This window comes from Orycteropus afer, unplaced genomic scaffold (genome assembly GCF_000298275.1).
Source record: "Orycteropus afer afer isolate SDZICR_OR568_19922 unplaced genomic scaffold, OryAfe1.0 scaffold00210, whole genome shotgun sequence".
Lineage (NCBI taxonomy): Eukaryota > Metazoa > Chordata > Mammalia > Tubulidentata > Orycteropodidae > Orycteropus > Orycteropus afer.
The window spans coordinates 738193-764508 of NW_006921797.1; the positions used below are offsets into that span (position 1 = coordinate 738193).

Sequence of the window (26316 nt, forward strand, 5' to 3'; positions counted from 1 at the left end):
ATATAACCTAATGGAACCACTGAGACTATGGCCCCCAGCTACCCTTCAGATCTGGAATTGAACCCACTCCTGTGTCTTTCAGCCAAGCAAAAGAGAGGTATATAAACTGAACATTTACATACATTAGGTAGATACACTCCTTGGAGAGATCAATCATGAGAGAATAGAAAGGCTGTATATGCACAGGGAGACAGCTCGGGGGGCAGGAGTGCATGGAGGGATGGACACAGGGAAGAGGTGGCTATGGGAAAGAAGTGGGAGGGGAGCAGTTGCATTGTGGGAGACTGCAGTCAATGTCATGAGACAAAGTGTATGTGAACTGCTGTATGGAAAGTGAATTTTCTCTGTAAACTTTCACCCACATCACAGTAAAATTTAAATATATATACTTGTCCTGCTGACAAAAGACAGCCCCTCTATAGCAGGCCTACAAACTCAGTTGCACAGCTTGAAAATCTAAGCAACAGACTGCAATTCATAGGCACAGAAAACCATGCCATCCTGAAGGATACCAGCATGAACAATAAAGTCCAAAACAGGGCTGGCAGTAAGAGGCAGTAAAGGGTATGTAAGTTCCAACACTACTGAGAGGTCACCCTGCAGCACCCTCTTCACAACAAAGCGACATGCTCATGTTTGTGCCCTCACGTATAATCTTCTCTCATGTGACCCCTCCCATCACCTGCAGAGTGCAAACACACCACACGCACACACACACACACCTGACACAAAGAGTCACTCATCTAGCTAGCAGCCATGCACACTCACTGACCAGGGCTGGTAACTCCTCAATATTTGGTAGTGCTATTTCATAGTGGTCTGGGAATATAACAAGTTTGGCTTCGTCTTCATATTCATAATCGTCGCTATTTAAATCATCATCAGTATCTAGATCTGAGAAAACAAAAACAAAGAACAAGAAGTAAGGAAAGTGACATTCCACTCACCAGGAAAACCAGAAATCCACAAGGATGAAATATCAAGGTCATGAGATTTACAATGGATTCCCTCCCTCCCTCTGGCATGATAGTCTATCTGACCCACAAAGAAGTCAACGGCCTTTCCATTTTCCTAAGATATGAATACTTACTTACTTCTAGTGACAGATGTATAAAGGCAACTGAGTCATAGCATAGAGTTCTAGTTAAAATAAACATGTGTTCTAGATATTCAATTTTTAAAATTTTTAAAGGAAAATTTGTGATTTGTCCAGTACCTGGCCCTTATTTCACAAGAATGGGTCAGGAGGTTTATCATAACAGTGTAAAATGGAAGAAAGTTCAATTCCCTCTCTAAAAGTTAATGTTACCTTGGGCAAGTCACAAATTCACTAAACTTTAGTTTCTTCATTTATAGCATGAGGAAAATAATACTTAAGTCACACAGTTCATATCAGAAATTGTAGGCAATGGTGGAACCACTGAGACTATGGCCCCTAGCTGCCCTTCAGGTCTGGAATTGAACCCACACCTGTGGTTGCCAGCCAAACAATGTACAGGCATGTGAGTTGAACATTTATCTCAAGTAGACACACGCCCTAGAGAGAACAATCATGGGAGAAGGAAGGGCTGCTTATGCACAGGGAGACAGCTCAGGGTGCAGGAGAGTATGGAGGGATGGTCACTGGGAAGAGGTAACTATGGGGAGGAAGTAGGAGGGGAGCTGTTGCATTGTGGTAAACTGTGGTCAATGACATGAGACAAAGTATATGTGAACTGCTGTATGGAAAGTGAACTTGCTCTGTAAATCTTCACCCAAATAAAAATAAATAAATTAAAAAAAAAAAAAAAGAAATTGTAGGCAAGGAACCTGGTTAAGTAAGAGGTAGACAGTAAGTGATAACTATTATTTAAAAATAAAATTTGAATCTTTCCCTCTTCCTCTGTCTCCTTTTGCCTATCTCCCTATTTATGTCTTTCTTCTTCTGTCTCTCTCTCCCATCTGCCTCGTCTCCCTGTCTGTCTCTTTCCCTCCATCCTTCTATAAGAGTTTCTAAGATCCTACAGAGTAAACCAGAGGAGAAACCCCATAATATAAGTAGTCATGTTGTCCTCAGGCTGTAGAGAATTCTCAGTAAGAAAGAAGAGCTCCTCTAGCCTGTCATGAATCAAGTATTCTTCTCTTTGCTTGGCTAATCCCTGGTAAAGGTTAGATGAAGAGTCCAGGAAATGTCTTGTCAGTATTTACTAGGATATTTCAGCCTCATGCTTACAGATGCCAGCATCCCAGATTGTGTCTGTATATTTACATGTCTAGAAAACTATGGTGACAATGAGCTACATTCCATCATTCATGTGCACACACAAACAGGTACACAAACACAAAAATATGGCTCTGTAGTAAGAAGAAAGTTATTTTACTAGACAGAGTAGTCACATGAGAACCAAAGGATCTGCATTCTGTTACTACTTTGTCGTATCCCTCTAACCCAAACCCTATTATCTTTTTGGGTATAGCTTTGCTCTTGGAATCTCAAAGGGCAACTTTAAGAAAAAAGGAAATACAGCTAAAACTCAATCTGAACATTTTAATTAAAAATTCCAAGTAATATTTTTTAAGAATTAAAAGTGCCAAAATAAAGAACCAAACAATTTTAGATAGCAATGAGATTAATTTGACAAGCAGCAACGTTAAAGGAGTCATACAAAAGCTATGGGCTACCTTTGTAAGAAGTAACTGCAGGCATTTATTTAAAAGAAATAATTCAAACAAAGTCAATATTCTAACTCTGTATGTTATAAAAATGTGAATACCCCATTATCTATAATGAAAAAAAAAATTAAAACAAATGTTCAATAAGAACAGTGTGTCAACTCAGTGGAGTCTTATTTAAATGATATTTATTTAAACTAGGTAGAAACACAGAACATGTTTAATGTTAAAAATGCAAAATTTATGTTCACTATAAAAACAACTTTGTAGAAGCTATATTCATAGACAAGAACTAGAAGGAAATCTGAACAAATGAAAATAGCAAGAAGGTGAATTGTTCTCTATTCTTAAAATTTTCCTTACTATCAATGTAATTTTGTATATATATAATAATTTTAAATAACCAAAATACAAATTTTTGTTTGTGTGTTCAGATATAGCTCACATAAAATACTATATAAGTGTCTCTTTTCCACAGAAAATATACTCACTTAAAGCTAATTCAAATCTTAAAAAAAAAAAAACCCACTGCCATCTAGTCGATTCCGACTCATAGCAACCCACTTTGGGTTTCCAAGGCAGTAAATCTTTATGGAAGTAGATTGCCCTGTCTTCCTTCCACGGAGCGGTTGGTGGGTTTGAACTGCCAATCTTCTGGTTAGCAGTCAAATGCCTTAGGCACTATGCTACCAGAGCACCTTACTTCAAATCCTATCACAACAACAGCAACGACAAAATGTTAAACTAAGTAAAAAATCCCATTCTGACATTTATTAGTTATGTAATCCTGCGCAAGTTCTTTCCAAATTCATTTTCCTCACAAGGAAGCTATGGGTGATATTATATGGTAATATTATCGATCCCACGTGATTGTTGGAGGGATTAACTAATAGTATGCTGTTGTTGTGTTATGTGCTGTTGAGTCGGCCCCGACTCATAGTGACCCTCCTTGGGTTTCCAGGGGGTATCACTGCAGAAGTAGATTGTCCAACTTTTCTTCCAAGGAGTGGCTAGTGGGTTTGTACCACCAGCCTTCTGGTTAGCAGTAAGTGCCTTAGGCACTATGCTACCAGAGCTCCTAATAGTATAGGATCTAGGAGCTTGATAAACAGTAGCACAATCATCATCATCATCATCATCATCATCATCATCATCATCACCACCACCACCTTCTCTACATTCCTGACAATTAAAATGTCAATAGAGTAAGAGATGACTTCTCTTCCTTTTGGCTGTCCAAGCTCCCAAATTAATGCTGAAATAAGTTTAAGAAAGACCATAATATTATGTGGGAATTTTCTATGTTTGATCTGAGTATGGAGAAGATACATCAAATGCTTCTAGATTATAAATCCTGAATGCAGGAAATGGATCTTATTCACCTTCCTTATCCCTAGAGCTCTGGTGGCATAGTGGATAAGGCATTTGGCTGCTAACCAAATGCCTTACGTTGGTGGTTCAAACCCATTAGCCACTCTGCAGAAGGAAGATGAGGTGATCTACTTTTGTTACACGATTTACAGCCTTGGAAACCCAACAGGGGTCACTCAGTCTGAACTGACTCAGTGGCAGTAAGTTTGGTTTGGTTTTATCCCTAGTGCTGGCATATACACACATTAGTCAGTATCTGCTGAATTGAAGACACACACATGCTAAGGACAACAAAGAAGAATCATCAAGTTATCATGGTTTTTCTTTAACTGATAACTGAAATGCATTTAAAAAGAAGCAAAATTGTTGTCATGCAAAAAACAACTTTGTTGGGCTTCTCTATATTTCTTGTTTACTTTTAATTAAAATGAGATGAAAAGGGACCACAATCTTTCGCAAACATATCAACCCAAACTAGGGGAAAATCCAGCAGAAGTAACCAGACTCTGAGTTCAAGGGACAAATACAAGGTTTCTCTTGCACATACATAACCTGACAATCCTAATTAAAAATCTACAATTTCCAGCTTTCTCTAATTAATATGCCTAATATCTCTAATTAAATATCCCTAAAAATATCTAACTGAGGAACCTACAGAATAACCATACCCTAGGGACCAGCAAGCCTGGAACCTCCACTCCCTAACAGTTACTCTCCATTATGTCTACTACTGGTAACACCTGAATGAGTTCTTTTTTTTAAGTTTCTTCCCCAGCTCTATTTCAATGACTGTCCCAGATCCCTGGGACAAGTGTGCAGGCACCACAAACCCATTTTCCCAAGAAGTAACTTGTCTAAGCCACAAATGAGCACAGTGGAGAAATGGAACCCCAAATAAAACCAAGGCTCGGATTCCCAGCTCAGAGTGCTCTCCACCTGACCATGTTGTTGTTAAGTGCCAACAAGTTGTCTCCGACTCATAGCGACCCTATGCACAGCAGAACAAAACACGGCCCGGTCCTGAGCCAGCTCCGTGATTCTTGCTATACTTGAGCCCATCGCCGCTGCCACTGTGTCAATCCACCTCATTGAGGGCCTTCCCCTCATTCATCGACCCTCCACTTTACCAAGCATGACATCCTTCTCCAGGGAATGCTCCCTTCTGACAACATGACCAAAGTATGTGAGACGAAGTCTGGCCATTCTCGCCTCCAAGGAGCATTCTGGCTGCACTTCCTCCAGGACAGACTTGTTAGTTCCTTCAGCAGTCCATGGTACTTTCAGCATTCTTCACCAACACCACAGTTCAAAAGCATCAACTCTTCTTCTGTCTTCCTTATTCACTGTTCAGTTCTCACATGCATATGAGGTGACTGAAAATACCATGGCTTGTGTCAAGTACACCTTAGTCCTCAAGGAGTCATCTTTGCTCTTCAGCACTTTAAAGAGGTCCTTTGCAGCCGATTTGCCCAGTGCTATATGTCATCTGAAGTCCTGACTGCTGCTGACCATAGTGATTTTAATTTATGAGTTGGAAGTCGATTGTGTGGCTGTTCCAGTGCTGTACAACAATACCATCTATTTACTTTCACAAGAATGTACAGGAGGGAAAAAGCCCCAGAAGTGCAGAACATGCTCTTGTTCCCACCTCAGAAGGAAATGGTGAAATGGAGTCCCATTTATTAAAACTTTCCAGTCACTGAAGACTCCTATGAGTTTTCTGAACAGGCCAATTCCTGGAAGTTTCCACAAATTATCAGTTTTCAACCTATGTCTCACAGAGTATACACACCAGAGCTAAGCCAAAGAGTGGAATTTAAGCTCTCTGAGGTTGAGTGGTAACTGTTCCACTTCCCAGTCTTCAGACACAAAAAAATTTAAGTCATTTATTCCTATTTGTCAAGGGGAGGTTAAAAGGAACATGATTAAAATATGAGTATTTAGCATTGTTTCTTCTGATATGCCAAAGATACAGAATATTTTTTTAACTTTTTATTGTGTTTTAGATTAAATTTTACAGAGCAGATTCGTTTTCCATTCAACAGTTCAAACACATTTTGTTTTGTGACTCTGATTACAATCCCCACAACATAACAGCTCTCTTTCCACTTCCTCCCCGTGGTTACCGTTTCCCTGTGTCCTTCTTTCCTATGTATTCCTGCCTCCCTAGCTTTCTCCCAGCTTAAATGCTGCTCTTCTAATCTCCCATGGTTGACTGTTCTAAGGCATGCATCTCCCGGGTAAAACTTCAGCTCATAGGCCTGTCTATCCTTGGGCTGAGAGTTACGCCTCAGAAGTGAGTTCAATTCCAGGCCCAAAGGGTGACTTGGGGCCACAGTCTCGAGAGTTTCACCATTCTCCATCAGACCATTAAGGCTGGTCTTTTTATGTTTTTGAATTTTGTTCATAGCATAGTCTTTAAATTAAATACATTAGCATTTAATTACATATCTGTACACCTTTGCAATTTTATTATTAACTGTGTGTGAAATTAGGCCAAAATCATGTATTGAACTCTGCAGGATCTCTTTAAGGATCCCGGACTCCCTTATCTCTCCAATTCCTTCACTCTTCCTAGGAGTCCCTGGGTGGCTCAAACAGTTATACCTGGACTACTAGCTAACCAAAAGGCTGGAAGTTCAAACGCACTTAGAAGCATCTCAGAAATAAGGCCTGGCAATCTGCTTCCAAAAGGTCACAGCTTTGAAAACCCGATGGAGTGTAGATCTCTGCACACATGGGGTCCCCGTGAGTCAGAATCAACTTGACGGCAACTAACAACCTCTCCCATCTCATAAAACAGTAAGTTTTATATCAGCTTATTACCCAAATTCACAATCCTACACATTGCTGCAAATCTCTCTCTCTATAACACAGCTTAACAGTGTCCTTCTCAAGCGTAAAACATTAAAAATACCAAATAGTTCCATTTATTTATTTACTAGCTAGGTCCGAACAACTTAATTAGTATTGATGTCCTAACAATGTAGTAACCATTTGAAAAAATAATACACATAAATTGCAAGAAAAATCTTTTATTTTGGTCTTAAACAGCCACAATTTCTTATTAATGGAATGTGTGTACGTGTTGGACACTGTACAACTTCCCTTTTAATCAGATTGAATACTGACACCCTCATACCTTGTTCCACACTGATTTTCACATTTGCTATTCGGAGTCCCTGGGTGGAGCAAACATTTAATGTGCTCAGTTGCTGACAGAAAGGTTGGAAGTTTGAGGCCATCCAGAGGAGCCTCAGAAGAATAGCCTAGAGATCTACTTCCGAAAAATCAGCTATTGAGAACCCTACAAAGTGTGGGAAATTTCATTTAATGTCATGAGACAAAGTGTATGTGAGCTGCTGTGTGGAAAGTGAATTTGCTCTGTAAACTTTCACCCAAATCATAATTTAAATAAATAAATAAACAGACTGTGCTCTAAAAAAAAAAAAAAAATGGATTGACACAGTGGCTGCAATGATGGGCTCAAGTGTAACAAAGATTATGAGGATGGCACAGGACTGGTACAGTTCTCTTGTACATAGGGTTGCTATGAGTTGGAGCCAAGTCATCAGCACCTAGGAACAACAACAGAATACCTCCATTTGGCTAAAACAGCCAAGGCCATCCATCTGTCCTTTCAACTTGTGAGCAGAGCTATAGTGCTGTTGTTACTGTCGCTGTTTTAGCTGATGTGTAATTTAAGCCTTTTCTTCCCTGGTTAGTGACAACAACAAAAATCTGGTAAATTTCTAAGTCTACATGGCTAGCAGTGTGTTATTTAGCCAACTTGGCCCTGTGCTATTTTTATCTTTTTTTCTCTAGCCAGGGGACACGGCTTTAATGGTTCTGTGGGTGGACAGTTCTGAAGCTGCTTTATATACTCATTTTGGGAAAATAAATTTGCAAACTATAAAAAAAAAGAAAAGAAAGAAACCCAATGGGGTCACTATGAGTAGGAATTAACTCAATGGCAGTGGGTTTCTCTTCTTGGTTTAAGGTCCACCTATCACACACCCCACACATCACAACACCCCAGGTGCCTAAGAACACAGCTGAGGAACCAAAGTGTTAGTAGTTCCTCACTACCTACTGGAAAAAAGTCTAAAAGCATGGTATATGTATAGACTATCTCTGGAAGAATGTACAAGATACACAAAAGGAGGTACAAACAGAAAATACTACTATTTGTAACCAAGTGCCTGAGGAACAGGGAAGGAAAAGAGAAAAAACTTACTTTTCACTGTATAGCCTTTTATATCTTTTCAATTTTAAAATTGTCCATGTGTCATGCATTCAAAAATTACTTTTAAAATCCTAAATGCAAAAAGAAGTATAAAATTTAAATGATTAAAAAATAACCAATAATGGTAGTAGTTGGTAAAAAAAAAAAAAATAGCAAAAGATAAAGCTGATAGAATGATCCTTAATTGTCATTTCACTTAAATTCACATCAAAGTAATTGAGAGGAAGACACTAAAAGACAAGATGGTACCTGAGAGACCTTAGGCAAGCCCCTCAGCACCACCTAATGATCTGTTTTCCACATGAAATCAATATTGAAGGTCATAACTGAAGGATTAAGTGGTTTCAATGTCACTGGTGAGCAAATGCAGAAGGAATCAGTCATTGAGTAAATGGAAGTCTCTATCCAAAACAAAGCATTATCCATCTACATTATAAAGGTAAAACAAGAATCTACATTTCAGAACCAGTAGAAGGAAGCTACTCTCTAGTTGTACAAACAAAGAGGGATTGCAGGAGAGCTCTGAGTTCTATCTTCTTCACAAAGAGAGAACCTCTCTCTAAGGATGGAGGCTGCGTGGCAGAGGCTACTAGCTGCCTTCAATATCCATTTTCCCCTTCTTTAGTAACAGATCTCCAACTTAAACAATTAAGCCAATAAAAAGACTTTATTTTCCAGACTCCCCACAGCTAGCTGCAGCCACATGATAAAGTTCTCATCTGAGAGGTATAAACTGAAGACCACTGAAGATCAGCTTTGTGAGAAGGCTGATAAAAAGAAGGTGATTCTGCCAGGATACAAGCTTTTTTGTCCTTCCACCTTCTTGCTTCCCAGAATGGGGATGTGATGGCTAGAGTTCCAAAAGCCATTTTAGACCATGAAAGTGACCATGAGGTCGGAATTTACAGAACAGTTGGATGATGGAGCAGAAATATGGAAAGACACCAGATCCCAGTTGATCATCACCTTAGACTTGCTGTGTCCCAGCATCTTCTACTTGAGAGAGAAATAAGCATGTTATCTTGTTTAAGATACCAATACACTCACTCCTCACTTATCGAGATGGTTAGGTTCCAAAGTTCAGGCCAACATGTAAAAATCAGTGTTAGGTAAAAATGGACGATGATCACATCAGAACACAATATAGAAGATGACTACATCCTTACACAACTGCCAAACCAGTGAGAATCATGGCCCAGCCAAGTTGATACACAGCCTTAATCATCACAGCCAGTGATACTCTTAACTCATACCCTGCCATTAGTTACTACCAGATGTATGTCATTAATGTGCAAAATAGTCAGATAGCAGATGTTTTATTATTGTTGTAAATGCGAAATGCTGGATGAGAAGCAGGTGTATTTTGTGGGAGCTCTGGTGGCACAGTGCCTAAGGCATCTGACTGCTAACCAGAAGGCTGGTGGTTCAAACCCACGAGCCACTCCTCAGAAGGAAGGTTGGGCAATCTACTTCCGTAGTGATACTGCCTCGGAAACCCAAGGAGGGGTCACTATGAGTCAGATCCGACTCAATGGCAGTGGGTTTGGTTTTTTGTTTTACGTGTATTTTGTAAGCTTTCTGTTACACACAGCCAGATGTAATCCTAATATATTCTATCAATGAAATTAATTTACAGGTTCCATCAACTTGACCACAAAACTGTGTTCAGTGTGACAGTGGTATCAACTACTGTGAAATAAGAAGCATCAGTTGTGGGAGCTGTACATCAGAGCTTGGAAAACCAAATTATTATTGGGGTGAAGCAGCTAACATACATTGGTGAAGCACCTGATTATAAAACAATAGAGAGCAGTGAGATCTGAGGCAAGCCCCAGAGTTCTAATAGTACTCCTACTTAATTTTTTTAAAAAACTGGTAGAGCCCAAACAGAACATTCTGCTGGGTTGTGAACTTCAGGCAAATTTGTGTTTTTAAAATATAGAACAATGAGTGAACAGTTCAAGTGCAAGTTGAATGAACAGAGACAAAAGCCTCCATGAAATGCAATGGTGGGAGAGTCCTTTCAGAAGGAATGAAAAGGCCCACACAGTATGAAGCACAAAACTTCAGTGCTTACCTTTGGACTAATTTTTAAAACTGTCACTTGACAATGTCCTCTAACACCAAAATAAATACTAGCAAAATCAAACTCAAGGTCTTTCGAGAGAAAAACACAAAGACTGATGAACAAGAAATCAGCTAACTTTCTACATGAAATAGAAATAAGCATGTTATCTTGTTGAAGTTACCAATACACTTACTCCGCATTTAGTGACATGGTTAGGTTCCAAAGGTAACAACTCAACCACAGAAAATACTAAAAACAATAACAAAAGTAGGTCAAAATATTTCATTATTTCCACCTTCAAGAATGTCATGCTGGTGCCATTTAATTTGGAAGACACCACATTATCTGTTATCTGCCAGGAGGCCAATAACCTGAAACATCAGAACACATTCAATCACGTCAGCTCTGAGTCTCCTTCTAATCTGATATGGGTTTGGCATGTTGACTTGGGTTTGGTCCAAAGATAGGCTGAGTAGTGGAGAAGATTGGCCAGAGCTGGAAAATCAACTGCAGATAAGCCATATAAAGAAAACCATGAGCATAGCAAGGACTATGAGGCTGGTGCAGGACTGGGCAGTGTTTTGTTCTGCTGGACATGGCGCACTCTGAGTTGGAGCTGACTCAATGGCACCCAACAACAACAACATGATCAAGAGAGAAGACATCAAGGTCCGGTCCAGCCCAGAGTAACTGAAGGAAATTCATTTATTTTATGTTGTTATTTTACTTTTCAATTAACTAATGTCTCTTTTAAAATATATTTTTAAAATAACAGGTTATAATTTACCTCAAGTTGATACACTCCTTGGAGAGAAGCAATCATGGGAGAAAGAAGGGCTGCTTATGCACAGGGAGACAGCTCAGGGGGCAGGAGTGCATGGAGGGATGGACATTGGGAAGAGGTAACTATGGGGAGGAGATGGAAGGGGAGCTGTTGCATTGTGGTAAACTGTGGTCAATGACATGAGACAAAGTATATGTGAACTGCTGTATGGAAAGTGAATTTGCTCTGTAAATCTTCACCCAAATCACAATTTAAAAAATAACAGGTTATAGAAAAAACTTAAAAACAGGTAAGCAAACGAAAGAAAATAAAAATCACCTCAATCGCACCACTGGCAATTAGCTGTTATTAACAATTTGGAGTATATTCTTCCAGACTCTTTTGATCTCCAAATATATAAATATGTAGAGATATAGATAGAGATTTATAGAAATATATATATATACACATACATACATATACGTATATAAATATATATATACATGTGTGTGTATGTGTAAATATTATTTACCAAAATGGAATCATACTATATGAACAGTTTTTAAATCATCTTTCGAACAATAATCCTAAATATTTAAGGACACAGGTGTCCCTTGCTATCCAAAAGTACAGCATTCCTGTGAAACTTTTCATAAACCAAAATGGGGTAAAACCAAGGAAGCATTTATCACTCATTTAAATGGAAACAAATTTTGAGCATTCCAGACCCAAAAAATGGCCTACCAAATCATACCAAATAATAGATAAAACCTAAAATAACACTAACATATAGTGTTCAAAGAGACAGTTCAAAGCTATGGCGTCTTGATGCCAAGATGCTGAGTGTAGTTCCCAGGGAAGGAGCTTGTTGACAAGTGTCTTAGTTCTCTAGTGCTGCCATAACAGAAATACCAAAAGTAGATGATTTTAACAAACAGGAATTAACAGTTTAGGAGGCTACAAGTCCGAGTTCAGAGTGCCGGTTCCACTCTGGGTGAAGGCTGGGTGCAGGCCCCCTGACCCTGGGCTTCAGCTTTGCCTCTCATTCCAGGCCCACTGGAGCAAACTGGAGGCTTCTCCTAACTAATGAAACTGCTGGCTACGGAGGCTGACAAACCCAAAATCAGCAAGTAAAATTGCACAATTCCAAGATTGGCTGGCAACACAGCAGGCCACTGGTTCAAGTCCAGAAACTGGAGATGAAAACTCATGAACCAAATACAAGATCTTTTCCATATACATAAGGAGCACTGGTAGCATAGTGCCTAAGGCATCTGACTGCTAACCATCAGATTGGTGGTTCAAACCCACCAGCCACTCTGCAGAAGGAAGACTGGAAAATCTACTTCCATAAAGATTTACCGCCTCAGAAACCCAAAGGGGGTTGCTATGAATTGGAAATGACTCAATGGCAATGAGTTTGGTTTTCTGGTTTTCCATATATATACTGGAAGCAGGTCACGCCCTGAAGGCCAACTAATTAACTGCTCACAGCAGATTCTACCATGGAGTTGATTACACCTCATCCAGTCTCATCACGGGGAATAACTACATCCAGCTGCCGTGCCACCCAAAACCACAGCCAAGTTGAGACACAACCTTAACAACCACAATACCACTCTTGCTCCTCGGGATGCATGTTGCCTCTTTAACAAACACTGAATGCTAGTTCAGCTTTTTGCCTTTTTTCATAAAAGTGAAAATCCTCTCGGATTTCTTTCAGTTAGTGAAAACGGGTTCTAACGTAGGTCTTTTGTAGAAGTAAAGTGAACTTTCAAAAAGCGAGGGATACCTGAATGAACGTATATGGTTAAACATCATCAAGCCACTTCTTCTCCTGGGAAAACCATATCAGAAGCTTAATAGGAAACGTGACTATTACTATATGATACAAAAATTGAAATTCATTTATATAAGCAAAACTGACTCTACAGAATGAGGGAAATAAAAAAATCACCATTAGGCAAACTCTACAATAATAATTATTACAGGACACTATACCACCAAAAATTTTAAAAAAACAAACCCACTGGCATCAAGTCAACTTTGACTCCTAGAGACTCTACAGGACAGACGAGCAATGTCCCATAGGGCTTCCAAGGCTGTAAATCTTTATGAAAGCAGACTGCCTCATCTTTCTCCCACCGAGCAGATGGTGCATTCCAACTGCACAGCTTTTGGTTAGCAGCTGGATGCTTTAACCACTGCACCACCAGGGTTTCTATATTGGTATCTGTATCTATATACCTATATCTATTAAAAATATATTATTATTATTATTATTATTATTACTACTACTACTATTATTATTGCAGGCAAGAGCCACTGAAGGATGCTAAAATTAGTGGGCAAAACTTTGAGAAGTAACAAGGTGTTAGAATAATCTCAAACTATCACCTCCAAGACAGTTATTAATTACACTGTAACTTTACATAAACCCAGCACCCATCTCCTTAACAAGAAATTAAAGTTAGCATGGCTAGTACGAACATGTATCAATATCATGTGCCAGGTATCAGGCACTGAGAAGGGCACACTCACCTTGCCATTAACACATACACAATCTCAGACTTAGCACAATAAACATCAGGCAAATTCAAACTGAGGTATGTTCTACAAAATAATTGACTGGGACTCTTCAAGAGTGTCACAGTTATTAAAGACACAGAAGGAGTGAAGAACTATCACAGATTGGAGGAGACAGAAACGTGACTAAATGCAACATGGGATCCTGGATTGGATCCTAGAATATAAAAAAAGCATTAGTGGGAAAAAATGATGACACATGAAGATTATAGTTCAACTAATTTTTAAAAAACTAAAAAACTGGCTGCTTTAAAGGCAGGGGTAAAAAAGGCCAGAAATAAAATCACAATGACTCTCTAGTCAACATAAGTGTAATGATTTAAAAACAGTAAACTCAGCTGAGAGATAAGTATTAAGAACATTCCTTCACTACTGAGTAAATAGAGAAAAATCACATAATCTCAATTTATATTTGTTCCTCTCATCCTTAAATTGTAGAGCAAAAGCCAACATATTACTCCAAATCAAACACACAGAGAGAGAAGCAAGGAGGGAGGGAGGAAGGGTGGAAGGAAGGGAGGGAGGGAGGGAGGGAGGGAGGAAAGAAGGAAGGAAGGAAGGAAGGAAGGAAGGAAGGAAGGAAGGAAGGAAACAAATCTGGGTGAAATATTATTTACCTTACCTAAAAAAATCGTGGAATTCCTCCTTTTTGGCAAAGCTCCACCAGATGCCCCTCTTACCTTCTAAAAAGGAAATAGGAGATTGTTAAAACACAGCCTATGGAGTAACAATATTTGGGGAGGGGGCTCTCAAGAGATTCCCAGTTTTTATAAAAGGCCAAGAGAAAATATTCAATCTACACAAGAGAGTCTAGGATAAACAGGAACTTGATCTAGGTCATGAAGGTAGGCAAAAGACAATGCAATTGTTCCACTTGATCATTTTACCAATTATAAAAAAAAAAAAAAAAAGTACTTCTGGAAAAGGAAGTGAGGAACCAGAGATCAAGGTGAAACAGATGCTTGAACTTCCAATCAGCCCATAATCCCAAGAGAGCTGGCATCCACATCTGATGGGAGCTTGACTCGGGAAGGATGATCATCTATGTAGGAGATCCTTGATAGAGGGGGAACAATGTGGAACAAAACTCAAAATCATTTGGAGAAAAACAACAAAAATAGTGCGGACCAGGTTTGCTGGTCCGATAGAGCCTGGTAGAACCACTGAGACTATGGCCCCTAGCTGCCCTTCAGGTCTGGAATTGAACCCACACCCGTGGCTTCCAGCCAAACAAAAGGCATATGAGTTGAACATTTACCTGAGGTAAATACACTCCTTGGAGAGAACAATCATGGGAGAAAGAAGGGCTGCTTATGCACAGGGAGGCAGCTCAGGGGGCAGGAGTGCATGGAGGGATGGACACAGGGAAGAGGTAACTATGGGGAGGAAGTGGGACGGGAGCTGTTGCATTGTGGTAAACTGTGGTCAATGACATGAGACAAAGTGTATGGGAACTGCTGTATGGAAAGTGAATTTGCTTTGTAAATATTCACCCAAATCACAATGTGTGTGTGTATGTGTGTTGTTGTTGTTGTTATTTGCCGTCAAGTCGGCCCCGACTCATAGCAACCCCTCCTTGGGTTTCCGAGGAAGTATCACTACGGAAGTAGGATTACCCAACCTTCCTTCGAGGAGTGGCTGGTGGGTTTGAACCACCAGCCTTCTAGTTAGTTAGCAGTCAAGTGCCTTAGGCACTATGCTACCAGAGCTCCATATATATATATATATATATAAGTAAGGATGATCATGACTCAAGGAGGTAAGGAACTTGTTCCCCTGCTTACTCACTAAGTCCCCTGCATTTGGCCCTGGGAGTGCTCAACAATTACTACCGAAGAAGACTGAGTAAGTTTTCATTAAATATTCACTGATATCCTGATCAATTAAATTTCAATCTAATCTTTTTAAATGTTTTGAAGTACCAACAGATGACAACCTTTGCCACCCTAAGCTTCATGTATTTTCTACCTCTGGTGGATGGCCCTGGTAGCAATGAAATACCTTACATGGAAAAGATCACTCTTTAACCTTTCTGACATTCCCACAAAAAGTTTACACTCAAAACGGATGATGATAATTTTTGTTCCATATGGGTCTAAAACCATATTTCCACTATTTATACATTTTCATTTATTACAGCAAGTTTTCAGCATAATGCTGTAGAGTGTAAGTCTAACCCCAGTATCTTTTCAAATAGTCACAAGTTATGGCAGCATCATGTCCTTGCTTTTCATTTGCTGTGTCTGAATTCACAGTTTTCCAATCACCAGTCCCAAGTCTCCTTTCCTACATTTTAGTATTTGACATGAAAGGCTGACTTATCTTTGTGATTCTCTCATGAAGTTTTTATAGCTTCTCTTATAGGTTTTTATGGTATTTTTCAATCATCTCACATGCATGTGAAAGCTGGACAATAAGAAGACCCAAGAAGAACTGATCCATTTGAATTATGCTATTGTTGAAGAATGTTGACCACGGACTGCCAGAAGAACAAACAAATCTGTCTTGGAAGTAGTACAGCTAGAATGCTCCTTAAAAATGAGAATGGCAAGACTTCATCTCTCATGTTTGGTCATGTTGCCAGGAGGGGCTAGACCCTGGAGAAGGACATAAAGCTTGGAAAGGTAGAAAGGGTCAGCAAAAAAAGAGAAGGACCCTCATGAGATGTGTTGACCCTGTGGCTGCAACAATGGGCAGTGAGTGTGAGGAGGGCACGGAACTGGGCACTGTTTTGTTCTGTTGTACATGGGGTCGCTATGAGTCGGAACTGACTCAACAGCACCTAACAACAACAATAGCTTTATAGTTCACATCTTCGGAATGTGAAAATTACAGAACATTTCAGCTCAAAAGGAGCACTCAGATGCTAACTGAAAAGTCAGCAGTTCGAACCCACCAGCCACTCCATGGGAGAAAGAAGTGCCCATCTGTTTCCATAATGATTACAGCCTTGGAAACCCTATGGGGCAGTTCTACTTTGTTCTTGGAATCAATTCAATACCAATGGTTTGTTTTGCTTTGTTTTTTAACTCAAAAACCCATGGCACCAAATATTAATGCTAAATGTACATTTCTCTTAATCCCTGTCTTCCATAGTCTCAGAGCCTCCATCCTCTCCCTTCCATGTGCCTGCCTAAAAAAAATGGATGAAATAAAACCTATACCAAATGCTAACTCAATCTCTTTTTCCCAATCTTGGATATCACTCAAAATCTCTTTAAGGAAGTTTACAGTGTTCTTTTAATCGTTTGAATCTCACTGCCCCTTGCACTATTGCAAGATAGTGAAGGGAGAAAAAAGGAGAGAGGCCATATGAAAACTTTCTAGAAAATGAGGCTCTCAATGAGGATGACATTTACACCTTACACTTGAATTAGATCCAATTCCTTTCAAGGGCAGGAAATGAATTACGTATTCCTTCCAAAAATCACCAGCTCTGCTCCAGTCAACACCAGAAATCAACAGATTGAGACACTGGAACTCCTCAATTAGCACATGACTGTGCCCATGTGTCAGACTCTGTGTTGGAACTTAAAGCAAACTGATCGAAAATCCAGTCAGTCCATCTCTTGAGGAGCTCACAAGCACAGTACAAAAACCAAACCAAACTCAATGCCATCAAGTTGGTTCCAATTCACAGCAACCCCTCCTTGGGTTTCCAGGCCAGAATCTCTATGGAAGTAGATTGCCCAATCTTCCTTCCACAGAGTGGCTGGTGGGTTTGAACCACCAGCCTTCTGGTTAGCAGTCAAATGCCTTAGGCACTAACATAAATGTAAACAAATAGCATGATATATTTTGATGAGTGGTAACAGAGGGTCAAAAAAGGTATGATCATATCATAAGGAGAAAATGATCAAGTCACCTGAACAAGAAGCTTGTTAGGTAAGAAAAGCATATCACAGGGACCAGCAAATATGTGTTGGTTGAATGGACGGATGGATAGATATAACTGATCACCAGGGACATGTAAAAAATACACAGAAGTACAGGAGGTAAAAATAGAACATCACAGACAGAAAAAAATAGCATGTGCAAAAGCACAAAATCACAGCGGGTTCCAGGAAGGAGAACTGGTTTACTATGGCTGAAACACAAAGCTGGTGGAATAAAAGTCAGGGTTAAAACAGTTAGGGGCCAGACTAAGTCTGAACATGCTGCCACAAAGCTCCCTTAAGCCTCAGTGTGCCACAGGGATATATGCAGCTGGAATGATCACTCTGGTTGCAGGGTGCAAACTAGGATAGTGGAAAGTCTGAAAGAAGAGAGATTAGTTACGAAGCTACAGCACTAGTCCTTTTAACAGATAATGAGCACCCAGACAAGAATAGCAGCAATGGAGAGAACAGGATGAACTTCAGAGCTATCTGGAAAGCCCAGGTGACAGGACTTTATCAGCAACCAGACATGGAAGGAAAGCAGAATCCAAAGGATGTCTAGGTCTCTGGAATCTAAGGGGAAGAACAATTCCGAGAAAGAGGATAATTAGTTCAGTCTGGGCACACTGAATTTGAAGTACCTATGAGATGCTGGAGTAGAAAAATCCAAGTCAGAGTTGGATGGTCAGATATTGGCTATGTAGAAGTGAATTTTGAGGTTACCAGATTAGAGGTCGAGGTTAAAATATATGGATGACACTGATGAGCAGCTTCCAGAGAAAGAATAAAGGATGGTCAAACAGCATCCCAGGGAATGCCAATACTTCTGGGGTAAATGGAGAAAGAGAAGTTAGTAAAAGAATCTGAGAAGGACCAGTTTGAGAAGTCAGAGAAAAGCCAAGAAAGAATAGTGTCAAAGCAACCAAGGGAGGAAAAGTTCTTGAAATAAAACAATTTCAAAATTCAAAAAGTGACATAAAATCAAGGCTAAAACATATCCATTGAGTGTAGCAAGTAAGGGATCTCTACAATGTGGAACAAAACTCACAATCATTTTGAAAAAAAAAGGACCAAGTTTGCTGGTCTGATAGAGCCTGGTGGAACCCATGAGACTATGGCCCCCTGTTGCCCTTCAGGTCTGCAATTGAACCCACTCCTGCAGCTTCCAGCCAAACAAAAGACAGCCATATGAGGTAAACATTTGCATTAGGTAGATACACTCCTTGAGGAGATCAATTATGGAAGAACAGAATGGCTGTGTATGCACAGGGAGACAGCTCAGGGAGTAGGAATGCATGGGAGGGAAGGACACAAGGAAGAGGTAACTATGGGGAGGAAGTGGGAGGGGAACTGTTGCAGTGTGGGAAACTGCACTTAATGTCATGAGACAAAGTGTATGTGAGCTGCTGTATGGAAAGTGAATTTGCCCTGTAAACTTTCACCCAAATCACAATTTTAAAAAAGTAAGGGGTCTCTGACACCCTTGGCAATCTTAGTAGACTGCAATGTTGAACCTTAAAGGAAAGTGTAATAGAAACAAGCACAAAATAAAATCTTTTCAAGAAGCTTTAATTAAAGGACGTGATGACTAAAGGTGGACACACATTAAAAACCAAACTCACCACCATCAAGTTGATTCCAACTCATAGCAACCCTCCTTTGGGTTTCTGAGGCAGTAAATCTTTATGGAAGTGGACTGCCCAGTCTTCCTTCTGCAGAGTGGCTGGTGGGTTTGAACCAGGAACCCTCTGGTAAGCAACCAAATGCCTCAGGCACTACGCCACCAGAGCTCCTTGGACACACATTAGAGGATAGTTTTATGGCATGTTCTTTTTTAAGGTAGAGAATAAGCCAGAAGAGGGAGCAGATGAAGACATAAGAAGGGGTAGAGTTAATGAGGGAGAAAGGCCTTGCAATCTTCTTCTAACAGTCGGCCAATGAACACTGTATGGATCACAACTGCTCAATCCACAACTGCTCATGGAGACGGTACAAGACCAGCCACGGTTTACTTCCACTGTGCATGATGTCATCCTAAGTTGGGAGCTGATTGACAGCAGTTAAAAACAGTAACAGAGTTAATGAAGATCCATGTTTCCCATGGTCAGAGAAACAGGACCATGAGGATAGACAGAACACAGACTTATGTTTAGATGGGAAGGTAAAAACGTGGAAGTAGATATAGATGAATTTCCAGGAGGCAAGAAAGAAGTGCAGCAAGTTCCAGTCTTTTTTGTTGTTGTTGTGTGCCGGTGAGTCAGACCCGACCCATAGCGACCCCTCCTTGGGTTTCCGAGGCAGTATCACTACGGAACTAGATTGCCCCATCTTCCTTCCGGGGAGTGGCTGGTGGGTTTGAACCGCCAGCCTTCTGGTTAGCAGTCAAGTGCCTTAGGGGTCCTATTTTCACTATGAAGTATAAATCAGTAATTTTTTGGGATCCAGAGTTTGGAGAAGCCACTCTGGGAAGTGAGAAAGGGTACAGACTAGAAGGTTTGCTGAGCAATGAGAGGGTCCAGTAGAAGGCAGAAGGCCTGGAACATGACATTGTGCTTGTGGTAGCTGTGTGTTACTTTGGCTGGTCCGTGAGTTTGAGATGCTTGGCAGCTGTATGTAATGACTCCCCATGATGAGACTGGATATGGTGTAATCACCTCCATAGTGGAATTTGCCGTAAGCTGTTGAGGCAGAGTTGCCTTTGGGGTGTAGCTTGCTTCCAACATATATAAAAATGATCCTGCATTTGATTGAGTCTTCATCTCTAGTTCCTGAAGTTGAACCAGTGGACTGTCATGTTGCCTGCCATCTTGGGACTGCCACCAGCAGCTGTAGGACTCAGAAAAAGCCTCCAGCTTGCTCCAATGGGCCTGGAAGGCAGAGCTGAAGCCCAAGGTCGAGGGGCCTCCACCCAACCCCTAGAGCTGGCACTCTGAACTCAGACTTCTAGCCTCCCAAACTGTTAAGAATAAATTTCTGTTTGTTAAAGCCATTCACTTGTAGTATTTCTGTCATAGCAGCACTAGAGAACTAAGAAAGCCCCAAACCATGTGGTAGACCAGGGTTCCTAGTAGTTCATGCATACAAGCAGAGGATGTTAATGGATTGACCAGTTAGTGTTCTGTAAGATCGCTGAATAGGCAAGACAAGAGGATATGGGTCACATGGTCACAAGGGACCTCAAGCTCAAATGGCATAACATACTACACAATAACACTGTTTTATATCCTGCTTTGGTGACTACTGACTGGGGTCTTAAAGGCTTGTGACTGGCCATCTAAGATGCAACAATTGGTCTCGCCTCCTCCAAAGTAAAGTAGAATGAAGAAAATCAAAGACACATGGAAACGATTAGTTCAAGGGACTAGTGGGCCATGAGAACCACAGCCCACATGACCTAAGACTAGAAGAATCAGACGGTGCCCAACTACCACTGTCAGCCACTCAGGAATCAAAATAGGAGATCCTGAATAGAGAGAAAAATGTGGAACAAAATTCAAAATCATAAAAAAGGCCAGGCTTATTGGTCTGACAGATACTGGTGAAACCCATGAGACTATGGCCCCTAATCACTCTTCTGGCCTAGAACTGAACTCACTCCCGTGACTTCAAGCCAAACAGACAAGCCTACAAGATGAACAATTGCATCAGATAGGTACACTCCTCAGAACAATCAACTGTGAGAGATCAGAATGGCACTATTTGCACAGGGAGAATAGTTCAGAGATCAAGAGTACATAGGAAAGAAGAACAGAGGGAAACGGAAACCACAGGGAGGAAATGGGAAGACAGATGTTACAATGTGGGGATTGCAATCAATGTTATGAAACAAAATATGTATGAACTGTTGAATGGAAAACCAATTTGCTGTGTAAACTTTCACCCAAATCACAATTTAAAAAAAAAAAAAGAAAAAGATCAATTGATTAGGACAATAATTACTCTAAAGAAAAAATGAAAGGGTAAGGGGACAGGAAAACCAGATTACTGGAAGTGAAACATCCAGAAGGAATTCATGAGAATGTCACCACCTTGCAAAAATGGTAACCAATATCTGAACAATCTGTGCAGTTACTATTAAATGGGACCCTATTTTGCCATGTAAACTTCCACTGAAAACACAATATTGTTGTTGTTTTCTTTAAAAAAAAAAAAAGAGAGAGAGAGAGAGATTATTCAGCTGAGGGCAGTGTTGAAAGAATGTTTAGGGTAATGATTGTGAGGCTGAAAAGCAGGATGGAAGTGCCAAACTGGAAAAGTCACAAGCCTAGAGGCCTGGAGGAGGTAGAAGAGCAGGTAGAAATAGGACTAAAGAAGTGAAGGAGCTAAAATAAGAGGAGTTGTGCTGAGAGAGTGAAATAATCAGCTTAAAATTCAGAGGCAGAGCAGAGTGTATAAGATTGCCACCATTCTCAATTCTGCTTCCAATTTGTGACTGTGAGCAAGATGTTTCCATTTCTGGGTCCCAATTTCTTTTGTTTTCTAGTTTCTGAAAACTCCATCTTTACGCTAAAATATATAGGACAAATTGAATTTCCCAAGAATTGCTATGCACCACCTAACACAAGTTGTTGTTCTTGCTGTTACTGTTAGGTGTCGTCGTGTCATCTCTGACTCATGTTGTTGCTGTTGTTACATGCCATCAAGTCCGATCCGACTCCCCTTGGGTTTCTGAGGCAGTATCACTACGGAAGTAGATTGCCCAACCTTCCTTCCAAGGAGTGGCTGGTGGCTTTGAACCACCAGCCTTCTGGTTAGTAGTCAAGTGCCTTAGGCACTACATTACCAGAGCTCCCTTCTGACTCATAGAGACCCCATCTACAACAGAACGAAACACTGCCCGGGGTCCTGTGCCAGCCTCACGATCCTTGCTATACCTGATCCCATCGTTGCAGCCACCATATCAGTCCATCTTGTTGAGGGCCTTCCCCTTTTTCGTTGACCCTCCACTTTACCAAGCATGATATCCTTCTCCAGAGAATGGTCCCTTCTGACAACATGATCAAAGTAGGTGAGACGAAGTCTGGCCATTCTCGCTTCCAAGGAGCATTCTGGCTGCACTTCTTCCAGGATAGAATTGTTAGTTCTTTTAGCAGTCCATGGTACTTTCAGCATTCTTCACCAACACCACAACTCAAAAGCATCAACTCTTCTTCGGTCTTCCTCATTAATTGCCCAGCTCTCTCACATGCATATGAGGTGACTGAAAATACCATGGCTTGGGATAGGTGCACTTTAGTCTTCAAGAAGATAGCTTTGCTCTTTAACACCTGAAAGAGGTCTTTGGCAACCTATCTGCCAATGCAATACGTCATCTGATGTCTTGACTGCTGCTTCCAATGGCGTTGATAGTAGAACCAAATAATATGAAGTCTCTGACAACTTCAATCTCTTTTCCATTCATCGTGATGCTGCTTATTGGCCCAGTTGTGAGGATTTTTGTTTTCTTTATATTGAGATGTAATCCATACTGCAGACTGTAGTCTTCAATCTTCATCAGTAAATGCTCCAAGTCATCCTCACTTTCAGCCAGCAAAGTTGTGTCATGTGCATATCGCAGGTTGTTAATGAGTCTTCCTCCAATCCTGATGCCATGTTCTTCATACAGTCTGCTTTCTCAGATTACTTGCTCAGCATACAGACTGAGTAAGTATGATGAAAGGTTACAACTCTGACACATTCCCTTCCTAATTTTAAACCATGCAGTATTCTTTGTTCTGTTTGAATAACAGCCTCCTGGTCTATATATAGGTTCTTCATGAGTACAATTAAGTGTTCTGGAATTCCCATTCTTAATGTTATCCACAATTTGTTATGATCCACACAATCTAATGCTTTTGCATGGCAATAAAACACAAGTAAACATCTTTCTGGTATTCTTTGCTTTGAGCCAAGATCCATCTGACAGCAGCTATGATATCCCTTGTTCTATATCCTCTTTTAAAGCCAGCTTGCATTTCTGAAAATTCTCTGTCAATATACTGTTGCAACAGTTTTCTTGGTTTTTATTTATTTATTTATTTATTGTGCTTTGGGTGCAAATTTACAGAGTAAAAATTGTTTTACATTCAACAATTCGTGTACATTTGATTTCATGCCCCTACTACCATTCCTAACCCTAATCCATTCTCCTCCCCTCCTTTCCGTGTAATACTCCCTCCCTGTGCCCTTCTTAGCTATGCACTCTTGTCTGTCCACTTTCCCTCTACTTGAATGCTGCCCCTCTGATGCCCCACGGCCAATTGCTTCAAGAAGTGTTTCTCCGTAAAGTAGGTGGATGCATCGCCCTGGGATGGGTGTTCTGCATGTAAGTGTCTCTACTGTTGGGCTGAGAGCCAATCCTTGGGAGTAAGTCCCATCCCAGGCCAAAAGGGTATCCCAGGGCCATAGTCTTGGGGGGTCCCATCAGATTCCATCTGACTAGTAATTCTGGTCATTATTCTGTTTTTTAATTTTGTTCCACATTTTTCATCCCACTCTATCCAGGATCTCCAGTTTTGATCCCTTCCTGAGGGTTGGCATTGGTAGCCTGGCACCATCTAGTTCTTCTGGTCTCAAGGTCCACCATATCTCTAGACTTTTCCAAATGCCCTTGATTTTCTTCACTCTTCTTCACCTCAGACAAGAGGAGACCATTAGCTGCATCTTAGATGGCCACTTGAAAGCTTTTAAGACCCCAGTCCCTACTCATCAAAGTATGTTGTGGAACAAGATTTTTATGTACTATGCTGTGCCAACTGAGCTTGGTGTCCCCCAGTACTATAGTCCTGAGTAGGCAGGCCCGGTGGTTCTCTCTCCCAAGGTGTTTTGTTGTCTCTGAGGGATTACTCCATCTTCAGTTGCTTCTGTAATGATTGTGGTTATTTTGTATCACTAGTATCTATGCAAGATTATCTTCAGCTAAATCTACCAATGGCGGCAACTGTTTTGGAATTATCTTCAGTAAGATTTTACTTGTGTGCAATATTAATGATGTTGTTGCTGTTAGGTGCCACTTAGTCGTCTCCAACTCATAGTGACCCTATGCACAGCAGAACGAAACACTGCCTGGTCTTGTGCCAGCCTCACAATCCTTGCTCTACCTGAGCCCACAGTTTCAGCCACTGTGTCACTCCATTTCGTTGAGGGCCTTCCCCTTCTTTATTGACCTTCCACTTTACCAAGCATGATATCCTTCTCCAGGGAATGGTTCCTTCTGACAATATGACCTAAGTAGATGAGATGAAGTCTGGCCATTCTCACTTCCAAGGAGCATTCCGGCTGCACCTCTTCCAGGACATATTGTTAGGCTTTTTAGCAGAGCAAGGTACTCTTAGCAGTCTTCTCCAACACCACAACTCAAAAGCATCAACTCTTTTTCGGTCTTCCTTCTTCAATGTCTAGCTCTCACATGCATAAGAGGTAACTGAAAATACTATGGCTTGGGTTAGACGCACCTTAGTCTTCAAGGAGACATCTTTGCTCTTCAGCACTTGAAAGATGTCTTTTGCAGCAGATTTGCCCAATCCAATACTTTGTCTGATGTCTTGACTGTTGCCTCCATCGGTGCTGACAGAACAAAGTAATATAAAGTCCTTGACAACTTCAATCTCTTCTCCATCCATCGTGAAGCTGTTTATTGGACCCACTGTGAAGATTTTTGTTTTCTTTATATTGAGGTGTAATCCATACTGCACACTGTAGTCATTAATCTTCATCAGTAAGTGCTTCAAGTCATCCTCACTTTCAGCAAGCAAAGTTGTGTCATCTGCGTATCACTGACTATTAATGAGTCTTCCTCCAATCCTGCTGCCATATTCTTCTCCATATAATCCAGTGTTCTGGTTACCTAGTGCTGCTCTGACAGGAATATACCACCAATGGGATGGCTTGAACAAATAGGAGTTTATTCTCTTATAGTTCAGGAGGCTAGAAGTCCAAGTTCTTCTCTAGGGGCTGTGTGAAAGCCCCTCGACTTTGGGCTTCAGCTCTGCCTCTTACTCCTGCCCACTGAAGCTAGAAGCATCTCTTCACTCAGGCAGCTACTGGCTGCTGAGGCTAACAAGCCCAAGGTCGACAAATAAAATGGCACAGTCCTGATGTTACTAATCCACATGACAGGCCATTAATTCAAGTCCATTGAAAGTCCCAAGGTTGGCAGAGCATGGCAGGCTGCAGAACAATGATATGGCAACATGTAGGGTTCAAGCATGCCATGAACTAGAGACTATTCCCAAGGCTGCTACTTATAAATGAGAAGCAGACCACATACCCAAAGACAGCTACTTAGCTGCTCACAGTAGATTCCACCATGGAGTTGATTACCAGTCTCCTCATGGGGAATACTACATCCAGGTGCCCAGCCACTCAACCAGGCCGAGCCAAGTTTACATTCGACTTTAACTACCACATCCAGCTTCTCAGATTATTTGCTCAGCATACAAGTTGAGTAAGTATAGTGAAAGGATACAACCTTGACACACTCTCTTCTTGAATCATGCAGTATGCCCTTGTTCTGTTCAAATGACAGCCTCTTGACCTATGTACAGGTTCCTCATGAGTACAATCAAGTGTTCTGGAATTCCCATTCTTCTCAATGTTATCCATAATTTGTTATGATCCACACAACCACAATGTTAATTAACTAAAAAAAAAAAAAATTAATGATATTGTTTGATAATTTACAGTCTGTGGGATCACCTTTCTTTGGAATGGGTACAAATATGGATCTCTTCCAGTCAGTTGGCCAGGTAGCTGTCTTCCAAATTTCTTGGCA

General features: G+C 40.7%; 1 protein-coding gene across 1 annotated transcript in view; it reads right to left on the minus strand.

The window, feature by feature from the left end:
• Positions 1-26316, minus strand: part of USP13 (ubiquitin specific peptidase 13) — a 164015-nt gene that overhangs the window by 97038 nt on the left and 40661 nt on the right. The window contains exons 3-4 of the mRNA XM_007948269.2: positions 14309-14369; positions 773-894 (exon numbers count right to left, since the gene is read on the minus strand). Of these exons, the coding sequence (XP_007946460.1) occupies positions 773-894; positions 14309-14369 (183 nt within the window). The remainder of the gene's footprint in view (positions 1-772; positions 895-14308; positions 14370-26316) is intronic.